The sequence below is a fragment of the Gymnogyps californianus genome, chromosome 10, assembly GCF_018139145.2.
Source record: "Gymnogyps californianus isolate 813 chromosome 10, ASM1813914v2, whole genome shotgun sequence".
In the NCBI taxonomy this organism is placed as follows: Eukaryota; Metazoa; Chordata; class Aves; order Accipitriformes; family Cathartidae; genus Gymnogyps; species Gymnogyps californianus.
In genome coordinates, this window is record NC_059480.1 from 3,180,973 (window position 1) to 3,194,431 (window position 13,459).

The 13,459-nt window shown below is 42.9% G+C and overlaps 1 protein-coding gene across 1 annotated transcript; it reads left to right on the forward strand.

Moving 5' to 3' along the window:
- Positions 1-889: 889 nt before the first annotated feature.
- On the forward strand, positions 890-11,765 carry LOC127020094 (coagulation factor IX-like). The gene is made up of 10 exons (XM_050902538.1): positions 890-994; positions 1,672-1,791; positions 3,608-3,768; positions 4,652-4,676; positions 4,808-4,921; positions 6,176-6,310; positions 6,971-7,001; positions 7,038-7,668; positions 9,698-9,815; positions 10,767-11,765. Exons 2-10 carry the CDS (start codon positions 1,701-1,703, stop codon positions 11,342-11,344), a joined length of 1,884 nt encoding a protein of 627 aa, XP_050758495.1. The 5' UTR covers positions 890-994; positions 1,672-1,700; the 3' UTR covers positions 11,345-11,765.
- Positions 11,766-13,459: the final 1,694 nt, after the last annotated feature.

Consider the following 13,459-nt stretch of genomic DNA (forward strand, 5'->3'; position numbering starts at 1 on the left):
CAGTGAAGAACTTCAGTCTGCTTTTGTGATGAGATTGTTAAACGAAAAAACCTCAGGCACAACAAAATTGTATTAGGATTTGTAAGAAATTTAATATGGTGTCAGCAAAGAGGTTTAATACCTCTTAAACTTGTGGACTTAGACTTGTTGACTTACAAGCTGCTTACATGTGTATTAAGCAAGTGCTGAAGTTGATTCATGCATTAAAGAAGTAAGTCAGGATAAGGGCTTCATGTTGGAAGTAAGCCGAAACTGAAGAGTACAGTTAGCCATCTCTGTGTCACTGTCTCTGTCTCTCTTTTTGTCTTTTTCCCCCTCCCCTTTTTTATTTGGGACTGGATTTAAGGATTGACGAACGTTAAAGAATAATGCTTTGAACAGCAGCCTTCCAGCCAGGGCCTGCACCAAGAATATGCGCTTCTGAGAAGGCTGACGTTGCTAGTCGTTGAATTACAAGGAAAAACATTATTGTGTTCCAAGCCAGTAAAACATGGGTCTAATTAAAGGCAGAAATCGTAATGTCAGTGAAGAGCTGTGACTGTTACAGGGCAATATTTGCCTTCCTGCAGGTGACTGCTATGAATCCTCCTACACACTCACAGCTCTGCATATTTCAACAGATGTTTACAGAGCAGCTTGTGTATTTTCCAGATCAGTTGGTCTTACCTGCTGAAAGATGATGGAGCATCAGAGATCATCTTAAAAATTCCAGATTTTCCTGAAGAAATTTGTTACAAAGTGGCTTTTATTGTTGGAGGATGTTTTTAAGGACTTTTTTTTTTTTTTTTTAATGCACACGTGTATGTGTATGGAAACACACACACAATTTTCTTCTGATTTTGGATTTCAAATGTGTTTCATAGAATCCAGAAGGTTGTCTCTCCTCTGTCAATATTTGTGACTGGTTAATGATCAACCTCTTGACCTCATGGCTGTTCCTGGTGTACATCCAAATCTCTCTCCTGTCTTCCCCTAAAAAAAAGAAAAGAAAAAAGTGAGTATAATTGCATGGTTCGGTGTAAAGTGAATGTATTCTGGATCCTGTGTTGTTGGAAAAATGATACAGGTAGCAAAGAGGTATGTGCTGTTGAATCCTGGTAAATTATTTAGCCTGGGAAGGTAGTATGAAGAAACACAAACTTCTGCCTTGTAACTTTTACTGCCAGGTATGTGGTGGATGGTTTCCTCACTGGGGTTTGCGCATACGGTCTTACTTGACAAGACCATCCGTAATTACACAGCAGCTGCCGTCATTAGAAACTGCTGGCTGAAGCGTGCAGCTCAGCCCTCAGCCTGGGATCCTTCGCAGTTTAAACAAGGCTGTCGCTGGAACTGGTTTCTGCTCAGTTTGGGCCTGATCCGTGCCTCCCATGTTCACCATAGCTTTTTAATTACTTCTGTGGGCTTTGGATCAGACCCTGCACCACATCCTGGGCTATGTCAATCTCTGCACGTTGCCTTGCGAACTGTTGGGATTCCTGTTGTAGCGAGCAGCATTGGTGTGGCTTGGAGAAACAATGGACATCAGATCAAAATGAACTGGGTAGAATTTGCTTTCTTTGTCCCTTCTCTTGTCCTCTTGCTTCTACTTCTTCATCTTTTTTGGAGGCTAATTCACCCTTGTTGTTTTTGTGACAATATACCAATTTCATTCTTCTTTTCCCTCTGAAGGAAATCAGCAGGAAGTCAGAGTATTCTAAATGCTCACTAAAATGGAGAGCAGTTCCTCACTTGTGATGTTTCTCCTACTGATGTGCTCCATCAACAGCAGCTGTCCGTTTTCATATTCAGGTAGGTACTTCTGAATTACGTTTTTAACTTAATTGTCTTATTGTGGCAATCTTGGCATTTAAACTGAAACTACATTCCTTTTCTGAACACAAAGTCATGTGGGTTGAAGAAGCACTTCCTGAAATGCACAAGAAAAAATGGATATTCATATATATATTTCCAAGAGAAATCAGCCTTTCTTAACTTCCTACTCAGACCACTGTCTTGTTGAAAAGTATTCTCCTTGTGACATTGAATGCAAAATCTGAATTATTTTTGCATGGCAAGGTTTTCCAATTTGGGAAGCTAAAATTAGGCACTTTCAACATGTGTTCTCGGACCTCATGTTGATTTTACTACGACTACACAAGGTTTGGAAATGGCTTCAGAGAGCTTTAGAACAGGCGTGAGAATGTACAGTATCTCACGAATCATTATGGCTGTCCTTGCAGAGGAGGAAGAGCAGAAGTACAAGTGGTATCTGCAGACTAGAAGGCTTTACAACAGGCATATCCTCTATGTGGGATACCTACTTACAATAGGTAAATCCTTTAAAGATGACCCCAGAACTCAAGGGGTGGTGAAGGGCGATTTCACTGATGTAAGTGAAAGACATTTTCCCCATTACCAGACAGCAGGATCTGTCCAAAGCTTTTCTCAGCTAAGAGTTTTTGTGGGCTCTTTCTAATTGCCTAGAAATGAAGCAATTTAATATTATTCTAGAATTTCAGTCATTGCTATAGATACCAGTCCTGCAACTGCAAAGAAATGTGTGTCATTATGGTCCCTCGCCAAAACTGGGTTCTTTGTCAGAGGGTTTTGTCTTGTCTAGGATGCTAAACCATGACTAGGAAAACAGAGTACTGTTAAGTGAACTGCTGTATGAGTTTTAGTAGGCTTTGTCAGGATTACAAAGTGAGCCGCCTTCTTAAAACACTTCTTAGCAGCATTTTTTCAATCTGTCGGATGGGTTTTGGATATAGGGCCACACTTCTGGAGACGTAACAAAAAGGCAAAAACCTCCATCTTCTCTAAATAGCAATGGCACGTGGTATCAATACCTCCACAAGGGCTGAGTGGGCCCTCGTGTTCCTTCGGAGCATCCAGGCTGGAGAATCCTGGGAGCACTGTGCTTCAGCTAGAGGTGAGATAGCGAGGACTTGCTGTGGAGCAGCAGGGGGTATTGTGGGGAGGACCTTACTGCCATAGTCCCTCTTCTGGCCACTCCTCCCTTATTTTATTGGCAGTAGTGGCTCTTAAGACATTGCAGGAGGAGGGCAGATAGCTTAGTGAAGCGAATTTGAGATGAACTAAATTAAGTACAAAACTGACACTTTATATATTTCTTTTAATGAAGGAGCGGTGTCTGTCCTATTGCGCCCACAGTAGCTATCTGGAAAGCACTGGGTCTCCATTACTGAATAGTAAAAAAAGCTGACACCAAATACAAACCAAATCTCTCCTTTCAGCTTTATTTCCACATGCACACACAGCCAGGCACTAATAATTGTTGTGAATCAGGATGGTTAGGCAGAAAAATATAACCAGCCTCCAAAGAAGAAGCTGCAATACTCAAGAGTCTTGTGGAATAAAAAATTATTTCTGCACTAATCTGCAAGTCTCAGTAGTGAGTCTTTCAATCCACTAAAAGAAAGCTTAAACTACTAGTGTCTTTTGTTGGAACACAGACTAACGTTATTTTCCTTCATGCTGTTTACATAGATTCCTGCTCCCCTTCTTTATATTGTTTACTCAACTGAAAGCATGCATGACTTGTGACTGTAATGATGCCGGTTTGTTGTCTTCCAGCATCAACTGTTCAATTTTGTTTTTCTAGTGTTTATGAGAAAAGACGAAGCACACGAGGTGCTGAAAGTTCAGAAACGTGCTAACTATTTTCTAGAAGAGATTCGTCCAGGGAACTTGGAGAGAGAATGCAATGAGGAAAAGTGTTCATTTGAGGAGGCTAAGGAAATCTTCCATTCACAGGAGAAAACGGTGAGAAACTTTATTTTAGGAAAAATAGAGGAAAGTTAACAGTGAGCTGTAAGTAATCCTTCCCAAGCCACCTGGCATGGCTCTGACAGGTCTGTGCCTATGGATTCTGCAGCTTGGTAGTCAGGATGGGTCACTCAGGGCACCTGTGAGATCTCACTTTCTAAGGGAGTGCTCAGTTTGTTGTGTAAACGTTAAACACAATTCCTTAAAAGTATCCAAAACCTATTTCTTTGAGAGCCTCGGTCCAGCAATGTGATTCTGACACTTTCAGCGGCCACTTGCTTGATCAGACTCCTCCAAATACAGAGGAGGAGCGCCTCGTTCCCAGGGCCTGATGGCATCCAGCTGGGAAGCAGGGCTGCAGGCGTTCTGCCGGGGACCTTCTCTGCTGAAGCAGGAGTTTGAATTGCAATTTTAAATAGAGGTGCCTAATTTCTCTTGTATCTAGCCCGAGTTGCTTAGGTGATGTCTTCCTTAGCAGATAGTGCAGCGCAGTAGAAATGGCTCTTCAGAGTGAAGCAGTTGGTGCTGAGGACCTTGCATTGACATGTTTTGGGGGGGGGGGGGGGGGGGGGTGTCACTTGAAACTCCTAGGCTGGTGCCACAGACCTTTCACTGGCTGGAGCATTTCTAGATCTAAGCTTTCAGTTTAATTTTCATTCCAGTACAACCCAGTTCATGTGCTCTGTGGCTGGTCCATGATGCAAATGAAAGCTAGCTGTGTGGTGATGATCAGGAGATCTGCTCTGAGAATGTCTTTTATGGTTCTAATCAAACTGTTAATTTACACGCACCCTAAAAAAACCAGTTTTCTAAATCATACTTCAGTAACCAGTATGACCACTTATTGACTGTTTTCTTCATTTGTGATTTCTTCTTGCAGATGGAGTTTTGGTTCAATTACAGAGGTAGGTGAAAAAGGAATTTTTAAAAAATCTATTTCTTGTGTCCCTTCTGGGTACAAAGAATTATGTGGCAGTTTAAAGCCAGGCTTCTCTTAATTCCTGGACTTACACTATGCCTTGTTTCTTCTTCTTAGGTTTAAATCCATGTAGTACAAATCCCTGTAACAATGGTGGAGTCTGCAAAATAAGACACTACAATTACTTTTGCATCTGCCCCCCAAAATTTGGGGGAGACAACTGTGAAAAAGGTGAGTACAGGAACAGACACATTGACATTCATTGTGAAGGAAAGGTTAAGGCTGGAATTTGCTCCTTGGATACTTGAGCTGAAGCTTTGCACAGGCTTCTCGCTGAGGTTATCATCAGTGGTGACTTTATCTGTCTGATACAGAACTGGTCAGTTGTTTAAGATTCATACATCAGAACAGTGTTTTCTTATATGACGCATTGGGGCACCGCCACCCTAGGAAGGGAATCGTGTTGTGACAGCGGCTGTAGCTACTTCCAGCTCTGCTGTGCGGAAGAAGAGGGTAGCACCACCTCCTGTCATACAGCAGCTGCAGTTCTGGGCTCTTGCACTCATCTGTGCAAGCCCTGAGGAAGGCAGGTGGCCATCTCCCATCTTCCCCCAAGAAAGGATAGAGAATTATCTCTTTTTATCACTTTAGAGTGATAACAAGTCCAGTAACTCCTGCCATAGACACCTGCACTGGAGATCGTTCATGGTGAGGCCCTATTCTCTTTTTAATTTTATTGAGTAAATGCGTCAAACAAATTAGCCAAAGCTTAGTGTAAACAAACAAACAAAAATTGTAGTTATGTTCTAATATACGAATGATGAAAAATGAAGTAGAAAAGCTGCCTCTTCTCAGATTTTTGGTCCTCTGAAATACTGTATCCGGTTTGCAAATGACCGAGCCATGAAATTACAGCAAAAGCCAAACTGACGTGGAAACTATGAGTCATAAGTAATTTTTTTTTCCCCCAAGTGCTTTTGTCGACCTTTTCTTTTTACAGTGAAGCAATTAAACATTTTTTTTTTTAATGTAACAATGTATAAAAAAACTCAGTCAATTTCTCACAGACTTGGCCCCCACCAAAATGCCTAGTCCTTTAAATCTGTGATGATATAAAAGATAAGATGTGCAGATGGATCAAAAATGGATGCATTTAGAAGTGTTTCCTCTTCCAGGCATTTTCTTGCCCCTGCTCTACAGGCAGAAAGCCCTAGAGCCCAGCTGTGGCCTCAAGACAAAGCTGGCAAATAAGAAAATGGTAGAAGCAGGCGAACAACGATAGACATAAGGCAGTGTGTTTGGTTTGCTACAAATCAGCATGGTTTTCTGGAACTGTAAGAGGTCGTTCCTTCTGTTTCCCTGCAAGATTTCAGGAGATTTTTTTCCTACTTTCTTTCACACAGTAATAGCGCTAGAAGCTGTGTGCTGCTCAGGGGTCCGTGCGCAGCACTAACCAAGTGAATGCCTGTTGTGTTTCCATCGCAGAAAAGTTTGAATGCTGGTATAAGAACGGTGGGTGCTGGCAGTACTGCAGGGACAGCAGCAGCACCTTTCACGTGGTGTGTTCCTGCGCAAAGGATTACACCCTGCATGAGGATGGGAAGAGATGTGTGCAAGCAGGTAAAGTCGGAGTTACTCCAGGTAAAGAGCAGATTTGCAGGCACCATCTTTTCCTTTTCATGAGTTGCAGAAGAGATACACACACTGTAGCTGCTGCAGCTTGCACTTAGTGTATGGAAAAGATCTTATTTTAAATTTTAAGGTTCTTCTCCATCAGGTGTCTCTCTAATCCAGTGCCCCCGTGAACACGTACTGGGTAAAGCAGCCACAGTACAGTCTGGGGTGGGCCTGTTCTTTCTAACAGCAGCACAGACTTAGATCAACCGAGTTATGAGTGTTAGGAGGCGAGGGGGCATGACAAGGGTCTTTAAAACTTTGTGTTAAGGTGTCCTGTCACAAGGGGAGCGCTGGGTTTGGATTCTGTCCTGAAGAGAGCCCTCAGCAGACTGCTCCTGGAGTAGCCAGCCATGGCTGACGCCTGTGGTTCAGAAAGGGCACAGCCGTGCGCTGTTTCTTGGCAATAAGCTCTACGCACCTTGGTTAGATGATGGCGGGGGTGGGTGGCGAAAGTGGAGTTTGACATCAAGATGTCAGAGTTGTTCCTGGGCTCTTACAGGAGGGTTGAATCCCATTCTTGGACAGGAAAAGTGCTGCTTTTGTGTTGGAGTTTGACCACACACCCTAAGCTCAAATCTTTATTTCTGTCTTTCCTCCCTCCAGCACCATTTCCATGTGGCCTGATTAAAGCCAGGCAGGCGCTGGAGGAAGAGTGGCTGGGGCAGAAAAGGCTCCCGAGGGGACTGCATGAGCACGGGGATGACGTGGCCAAGTGGAATGAGAGCATGGAGGGCGCAGTTAGGCAAACGGAGCTGGAACAAAGTGCTGTTGGGGAAAATGAGACCTTAAAGGATGCCTTTGGGCAGAGCATGCGCATGGAGGGTGACGCTGGACTGCCAGCTGAGGTGGCAGGAGATGCTTCCAGCTGGAACAAGACACTGGTGGACTCTGTGACCCAGAAGCCGCTGGGGGATGGTGCTGCTGGGCAGGAGGCGGGTGTCCCTGAGCACGGTGAGGCAGCGGAGGGGACCGCCAGGCCTGGCAAGCCTGGGAGAGGCCCGGCTCCGTGGAGCGAGCTGACCCAGGGCCCTGCATGGCAGAACGAGACCACAGCGCCTGCTGCCAGGCAGAAGGACATGGTGGAAAACGCTGCTGGGCAAAACCAAACAGGGGAGAGCGCTGGCCAGAACAAAACGGAGGCCATTCAAACCGTGCATGATGGGCTTAATCAGAGCAGTGACCGGGGAAATGTTTCAGACACACCTCAGTTCGTCCAGATAAACGTCAGCTCTACTTCAGAGCACAGTGACTCCAGGATAACAGGAGGAACTTTGTGTCATCGTGGACATTGCCCCTGGCAGGTAATACTTTTCTTCCACTCTGGCCATAAATACCACACCTGAATGCTTTCTTACTTTATCATTAGTGGTTCCACCGGGAGCAGAGTTCATCAAGCCATTGTAAAGTTTTTTTCAGGTTGAGAGCAATCCAACCAGATGTATTTCTCAAACTTCTGCAGGTCTTTTTGCTGATATGTATGTTAGTTGCCTTATTTGTCATTCTTCCCCCTATCCTAGATACGTGCGCTTTTGTGACCTCAGCTTAATACTTTCCCTCTTAACTACATCAATCAGATCTTCTCCTGCTCTGTTATTCAGGTTCTTTGTTTCTAAATGTTCTTGGTGAAAAGCTGTGCTTCTGACTCCTTTTGGAATGGCTGGTGATATTTTTCACAAAAATTTTTGTATGACCAGGTGAGATTCTTCATTAGAATGCTGAGCCTTTCATACTTGTTACGGTTAAGGAAGATAAAACTGAGAGGGCTCAAATGTGAAGGCGAGTGGCATGTGGCAAGTAGGGGAACCTCCCTGAAGTGTTTATTTCCACTGTCTTGGTTTGGTTTTTTAGTGTTGGTTTTGGGCTTTTTTGTGTGCGTGTCCTTATTTGTTACTAATTTTCACTTATTTATAGTGTCTCTGTTTCATCAGTGTACTACTATTGTTCATGGGCTTGTGCGTAGAAAGTTAACAGACTGATCTAAAAAACCTCAGGTTTGTGTCAGTCTATTTTATTGCTGTCACACAAAAAGATTTTTCCATTCCACGCATCAGGAGGTATTTTACAGGTGGAAGAACAGGTAGGCTGAACCTGTGCGGACCAGGCAGTCATTGTGCACTTTTGCAAGCTGAAATGTCACTACTAGTAAATTGTATGCGTTTCTGCCATCTTCCACACTTCTAGGAGGAGCAGCCGCTGCTTTCCTTTAGATCAAGTGAGACCTGATTTTGGGTTGTGAGAAGGGAATGTAGTCTGAATGCTGCCTAACCTATACAGTTTCTTCTTGAAATAAAGTGTTACCGTCAAGGAATTTTTACATTTTCATTACATCAGGCAATTTGTAATTGAATCTTGTATTTTTATATATATATATATTTTTTTTTTTTTTTTAAAGGGTTTTGCAAACCCTCTCCATTCTAGTTCCTCATAACCTAAGACAGAATTTTCAGGTAATTTTTCTTTGCTACTTTTCAACATTTTGTTCTAGCACTACTGAACAGAATTAAAAGTATCAATCGTACATAGAATTAAGTCGAAATGGCTTATGTAAAACATGACGTTACTCCAGGAACTAGCTCAAGGCAGGAGGCCAGAGTGTGTCACACCTTTTTCTACTATTTGATTATTAACTTCACTGAAACGGCAGCGTACCAGAATTTAAGCTTTCCCTTCAGTTTAACACGTGAAATAACAGGTTCAGGGAGGAGTTTAATTGAAGAGATGCTGAGGCATTAATGGAGCTAACAATTGTGAATAGACATGACAAACATCTACCACTGAGCAGCGTTTTTACTTCTCCATTTTCTACTCTGTAGATAATTCCAAATTTTATTACCGATAAAAGGAAAAATAACAAAGTTTCTCAATCTCCACTCTTACTTGCACTTTCACTTGACAACTAGGAAAGTGAAAAACTTTTCCTAACCCTTGTTCATGTAGACAAACACCGCTCTCTTCTTTTTTTAACCTGAGTACCATGAAATACACCTTGATGTTACTGTTCTCCCCACCCCCAAAAAATTTGAAGCCACATGAAAAATCACAATCAAACTTGTTTCCTTAGAAGAATGCCCGTCACCGTAGCTCTAATCATATTTGATTTTGTCAAGCTTAGTTCATCACAATATTCTGCTCCATTGTCACAGATGTGCAATCATTTTATGTTCTTACTGTTTTAACATCGTCATCTTTGCTTGGTGCACTCTAGTCATTATTGCCAGAAGTGTTATTTTCAAGATAGGGAGCCTGCAACCAACCCGAGAGAGCGCGCGACAGTGTGCATACATACCTAACACAGCCCTGGTGACACGTTCTTCCTCATTTTTCATGCAGGTTTTGATCCGGAATAGTAAAGATATTGGTTTCTGTGGAGGGAGTTTAATCAGCAGTCGCTGGGTGGTCACTGCTGCTCACTGCCTTGATCTCGTCAGACCACACCATGTTACCATAGGTGAGTACAATTTGTATGTTGTATAAACACAGGGGTAATCTCTTAAAATGCACTTTGCATTGTACGTGAACACAGTAGGGTACAGCTGAGAAACAGACAGACACATCCAACCTGACTTGGAGTTACAGAACACTTCATTTTCTTGCCAACAGTTCCCAGAGAACCTGGGAGCGTAACGTAGATTTATCTTTTTCTGTCGCCCGTTTTGGCAAACTCATTGTGCATGGAGACTGAGGACATCCCAGGGTACACCTCAGAAGGAAGAAGGATTGCTGTAGGTGATGGTCTGCTCTCAAGTCAGTTTTGGTTTTTAATCAGCCTTAAGATTCATTTCCTGCTGTGCTGCCTGCTTCTCATTGCCTGTAATTGCCTCAGAGCAGAAAGCTCCTCTCCCTTGTAATGTACTACAGCGCCGGTTACAATAACAGGAATTGGAACCCCTTGCAGCAGGAATGCTGCAATAAACACAAAACCTCCAGAAAAGAGACATGCAAGAGGAGCAAACAGAATACAGCACTGGATAACTGACAGGAAACAGTTCTGCAGCCTTATCCATGGCTGCATCTTAATGCTTATGTCATGTTCCTCAGGGGCAAAACACAAAGTCCCATGGAAGCTTAGGCAAACTTAGACAAAAATACAGTGCTTACAAAAGCAGTGACAGTATTTATGGTAAAATCCCTACCCCGGAAGCCATAATCTCTGTAAGTATTCATCCAGTCAACAACTTTGTTTTGCCCTTAAAGGGCAAACTGGTAAGCCTGATTTGCAGGATCACATCTGCAGCCTAAGAAATCACTGTTACAGAGCTTGATTCATTTTGGTCTGTGCCTTCTTGGGACAAACGGTCAAAGCATTAATTCACCGTCCTTCCTGTTCCCCTTCCCCCATGACGATACCCTTACAGGCCATTTACAGTTCACTTAACGTTGTAACTTGTCGTGACTACAGGAGACTTTGACAAATATCAAAGAGAATTCAAAGAACAGAAGATTGATGTGGAACGGAGCTGGACACATCCACATTATGATTCAAATGATTACAACAGTGACATCGCCTTGTTGTACTTGAGCAGTGACGTTGTTTTTAATGAGTATGCAATTCCCATCTGCCTCCCAAGCCCTAACCTTGCCACCCTGCTGTCTGAAGAAGGAAGAATAGGGATGGTAAGCGGATGGGGTGCCACTCACAACAGAGGTTCAACTCTGCGCTTCCTCATGAAAGTCCGGCTGCCCATTGTAAACATGGAGACCTGTCAGCGGTCAACAGACAGACTCGTTACTGACAACATGTTCTGTGCAGGTTACAACACTGAGGCTGCAGATGCCTGCAAAGGGGACAGCGGTGGCCCTTTCACGGTGTCTTACCACAACACTTGGTTTCTTTTGGGGATTGTAAGCTGGGGTGAGGGCTGTGCTGAGAAAGGAAAATACGGTGTATATACGAGAGTGTCCAACTACATCCCGTGGATTAAAGAGATTGTTGAAAGTGTAGCAGAGTCGAAAAACTTTTCCATTAACTTTTCTTAATACCATCTTTAAAAGCAGGGACAATTCTATATTACAGAGTGTCTCAGTCTCAGACACTATGCAGTTCCTGTCCTTAACGGTGTAAAATCAAGACTATCTTCAAAGAAATTCTGAGTCTCTGTCTACCGTAAATGGTTAAATTGTCCATTCAAGTATTACTGAGTAAAATACTTATATATAAGTATAATTAGTATAATAACTGTTCTGCAAATTACAAAGGAGACAACTACAACTTAATGTAAATTCCTATTAGCAAGGGTTTTTTGTTTGTTTGTTTAGCTTTTTGAGAAAAAGCTTTCAATTTCTCCAGCCTACATGCATATCACAAAAACAGGCAAATAGTCCTCTGTGTGAATTACTTGCTTAGAAAAGGAAGTGCAATTCTGGTAGTGTTCTCTGTGCTCTAGTTATGAAACAGCACGCTGATCTGATTTGTCACTGAGTACAACTACCTCAAGTACAATTCAGTTTACTAAGACACAAACATTTTCTGATATAAAAACAATGTCTGTATCGAATCGTGTATTACAAACTGCACTGGATATACTGTCTGAGAGGGAATCCACCCGGCTGCAGCTGGAGAAACATAAAAGGATTGTATGGTAGAATTCTGAAAAAAGTAAGTTATTATTGGGGGCCTGTGGGGGGTGCGAGGAAACGCCGTCTCCTGTGCCTCAGGGGCAGCGCTACTGACAGTGCAGCTCCGCTCCAGCAGCTGGTGAGGAGAAGAATGAAGATGGGCTACACGCTCCTGCCCCCTGCTCTGGGCAAAGTACTACAGAAGTGGAACTACAGAACAAAAAGCTGCAAAAGTAGCAAATAACAGAACTGTCCATTTTTCACACTTCTAAGAAAGAAAACCCTTTTTTCTGACCCCCTCCCCATCCCCTCATGTATGCAATTTACCTCTCCCAGTTTTCAATGAAAACCTAATTCAGACATGAAATATCTGTAAATACACTTGATGGGGAAAAAGCCAATGCACTGCCACAGCAAGAAACTACTTTTCTATCATCCCAAAACAAAAGGAAGAGTGCTTGTGTGCACCTAACCATTGCTCCAAGAGGCTGATTTCCCCACACATCATAAGAAGCTTCACATACTGCTCAATGCCAAAAATGCAAGTGAAATAAAATACTGGTGGACCAGACTAATATCCCCCAATTAACTGTCCCCTTTCAGTACCTACATTGCTGTCTTTGTAGAATTGCCTTTCTGTGCTGCTGCTTTCTGCTGCCATTAATAGGTGGTCTTTGTGACCCATGTCAAAAGTTTTGATTTTGTGACCTTTCTTACAATTCACTATGAAGTTTTAATTAAAAAAAAAAAAACAAAACGAAAAACAAACAAAAAAAAAACCAACCCAGCACTGATGAGTACTTCTCTTCCTCAGCTTTGTTCAAAGCCTTGTAAAAGTCCATTATTACCATTCCACAAGAAACAGAACCTTTTTGGTTGCCTCAGAGAACGCGTGATGCCAAGCTATCATAATGAAATTAATCATAATTAATTTTAACGGCAAGAAACTGTATTAGGATTGCAGAAGACCACCAGGGTCAGTACTTCAAGGAAACAGCTCTTAGGATTTAAAGGTAGCCCACAGTCCCCCATGACTGCAGTACCAGAACCACAAAAAACCAGGGGGTAGGGGGGGTGGAGAAAAGCCCGTCCTAACCCACAGACCTTCAGGGCCAAACAGAACCCGGGTATGGTTCACTTTTCACATAGTTGCACCTGCCAATACAGCAGTAAGGAATTCCCTGTCTTTCAATAAATTCTTCATTAAAAATGGGAAAAACCCAAACCCTTGAAACACTCAGCATGCTAAAACGCACACACCTGAGGTCAGTTACTGTGTCATAAGCGTACCTGGCAAGAGTAGGTGTAGTCTTACAAGCAGAATTCCTCTAGTAGACTCCATCCAGTGCAGGCATCCTCCTTCAGTTTTCGCTTCAAGTTCACGTCCCAGCATACAGCTTTATTTTACTGTCAGTCCCCTTCAGCCTCACAGGAGCATATTTAAAAGAAGTGACCATCCACATACTTACAGTCTCTCCATCATCAGTGCCAGCGGTACTAAGCACCCCTAGGTCAGCCAACACCAAGATCCCTACC